Here is a 2,991-nt window from a genome sequence, read left to right on the forward strand (position 1 = left end):
TCTTCTGTGTGATATGTATATATATATATTAATAATTATTGTATGATATACTGTATTAGATAAATAATAGTTTATAATGTGATTGAAATCTGCAAAATAACAACTTGAATGTTTTAATACAATTATTCAAAATTAATTTAACATTTTACAACTATTACTTCTGAGGTTCTTGATTATAGTTAAAATATTTTTTGTAAATATCATTTTTAAGATATGTAATGTATGCATAATATCTTGCATAGCTTAGTTACAAAGAACGTGTTTTCATTCCTGTGTCAACATTTTCTTTGTGACAACCTTGTAAAATATGATTTAGTTCTTTTTAGTTAATATTATCCACCTATCTAAAAGTTCATTATGATTATAGTTGGCAACATTATAAGGTCGTCCATAGAGCAAATACTGCTGCAATGTATGACGAAACCATAAGATTTATAAAGGTGTGACTTAGTAGTTTCAAGTATGTTTCTATTACTACTAAAGCGACAATATGCCATGTTCACCCTTCATGGTGATGGATATTTGAAGCTTTGGAGATAAATTATACAGAACAAATTGTGTAAGGGACCATTCTTTTGTAAGGGACCATTCTTTTGTACCCTAACTGTTTTCTTTACAGAATTTATTAGAAAGAATAAATCTCACGAAGAAGTTTTTAAATAGTTCTAAAATAATTCTAGAAAGTAAACTATTAGACTATGATTTTGAATCTGTTAACTTTAACTCTTTACCAATTCTTTCATGTCAGTATAGACATTAACTTATTTTCCACTTAGACAGCAACAATAAAGACAAAATGAAACTTTGGTTAATCTTAACAGAATCAAAGAGTCCACTTGTATCCAAACTACAGCGAACAAATTAAAACAGGTTTGTTTCTTACAACTTTCAATCTTCATAGCACAAGTCTGGGTGTCGTGAGGATAGGTTTCAAACACCATAGCACAAGATAAAAGAAGAGTGAGTCTGGAACGAACAAGAAACGAGATTATTTACGTAACTTCTATAACATGAAACTGATTTCCAGAATTATTGGACATGTCGAATTTTTTGAATAACCATTTGCATTTGAAAGAAAATGTAAGTATTTTTTCCTGTATAACTCATTACACAATGGAAGTTACAATTTTGGTCGATAAAGAAATATCTTCCCAAGAATTAGGGTAAGGTTTACTTTTCAGATTATTATTTCATATTAAAGTCATTTTTCACATCGTATCATTTAACCTCTGATACACTTTACTCCCTTACAACATCAATGATGTTGTTTACATTTCAATAATTATTGGCTTATCCATAATCAGTAAACATATTGTTATATTATAATTTATTCACTGATATCTAATAATTGTTAAAATTGTTTTCTAATTACTTAAAGTGTCACAGCACGTACTAAAGTACTATGACTAAAGTCATAAAAAACGAGTTAATACTGTACAGTAGTGTAGGATGATTCAATATGTAAAGTCTTATATATTTCTCGGTATTTTAATGCTAAATGTAATTGATTTAATTTTAGGAATTTCTAAAATACCTAAGCTTTAAAATGTTTAGTATGTTTTCTCCAGAAATCATCAAATCATTAAAATACAAGGGGCAGAAATATAAATGTACTTCTTACTTGACCATATACAGAATAGTTTTATCTTTGTATAACCAAATGTAGTGGTTGGGGATGGTCATTTCTTGGAAAGTGACTTTCTTCGCGTTCTTGAAGAAAGAGTCTGGTCTCCACATTCTTTTCAACCAGCTGACAGGTAGAAGTCGATAGTATGTAGTCATGTTTTCTGGAAGTCTTAGTCGATGGTCCTTCCAGCTCTGAGACATAAAAATGTCTGCCACGTAGGTCTGATGAAAGACATTAGACAAATGTCTCATTGAGCGTTTAGTGAAAAAGTCTAACTTTATTGGCAGATTTTGCAAACAAATTAGTTACTGGCACCAATAACGTTATTAAACACGCATATGAACAACAGAATGAAAAGAAAACAAAACATTACAAATAACGAATTATTATGTATATATGGAATTAAAGAGTCAAAGTGTTAGGCACTTGATATCTGATAACCTTAGTACTTAAATCCAAACTTCAACAGTGTCTTATCTTTACGGAGAAGCGACAGTTAATGTAACATTTCTAAATATGTTGATACGTAATACACTTCCTGGTCTGGCTACTACATTTAAAAATACTTGGAATGCTTATATATTAACTTTTTTTTTCAGTTAATATGTGAAAGTTAAGTATCTTGACTCGATTAAATTAAAAAAAAATGTTATTTGAACCTGTAGTTATACTATGTACGTAGAAAGATCACATTTTCGATCTGTCAATCAACTTGGTCAGTCTTTATGGGAACACTTAGTGCCAGTAGAGACAATAGATATTTATTACTTACTGTAGTTTTCAAAATAACTCAACTACAAGAAGTTGTTTGAAATGTATCTGAAGAATAAAAACACTCTGAGGGGAAAAGCTATTTCCTTGAGAATATTGATTTGATATGTATGCTATGAAAGGTATGCTACATTCCGTAGTAATACCATTTTTTGTAATTAAGAGATTACTTAAATATTGTATATACAAAATCTACTGAAGCAGAGAGTTATGAAAGAATTTTTCGTCAAGGTTTCAAATCACACCAGATTACCATGGGAAAATAACATTTGGAGTTGTAAGTGTCTTTATATATATATATGTGTGTGTGTGTATGTGTATGTGTCTTTATATATATGTGTGTGTGTTTTTATATATATATATATCTATGTGTGTGTGTGTCTTTATATATATATGTGTGTGTGTGTGTCTTTATATATATATATGTGTGTGTGTCTTTATATATATATATGTGTGTGTGTGTTTTTATATGTATATGTGTGTGTATGTCTTTATATATATATGTGTGTGTGTGTCTTTATATATATGTGTGTGTGTGTTCTTTATATATATATATATGTGTGTGCATGTATTTATATATATATGTGTGTGTG

At 29.0% G+C, this 2,991-nt stretch overlaps 1 protein-coding gene across 1 annotated transcript in view; it reads right to left on the reverse strand.

Annotated features, from left to right (window-relative positions):
* Positions 1–2,991, reverse strand: part of LOC106461116 (glycine receptor subunit alpha-3-like) — a 22,778-nt gene that overhangs the window by 7,677 nt on the left and 12,110 nt on the right. Inside the window, exons 4-5 of the mRNA XM_022388353.1 lie at positions 1,622–1,848; positions 884–966 (exon numbers count right to left, since the gene is read on the reverse strand). Coding sequence (XP_022244061.1) covers positions 884–966; positions 1,622–1,848 — 310 coding nt within the window. The remainder of the gene's footprint in view (positions 1–883; positions 967–1,621; positions 1,849–2,991) is intronic.

This window comes from Limulus polyphemus, unplaced genomic scaffold (genome assembly GCF_000517525.1).
Source record: "Limulus polyphemus unplaced genomic scaffold, Limulus_polyphemus-2.1.2 Scaffold37, whole genome shotgun sequence".
NCBI lineage: Eukaryota > Metazoa > Arthropoda > Merostomata > Xiphosura > Limulidae > Limulus > Limulus polyphemus.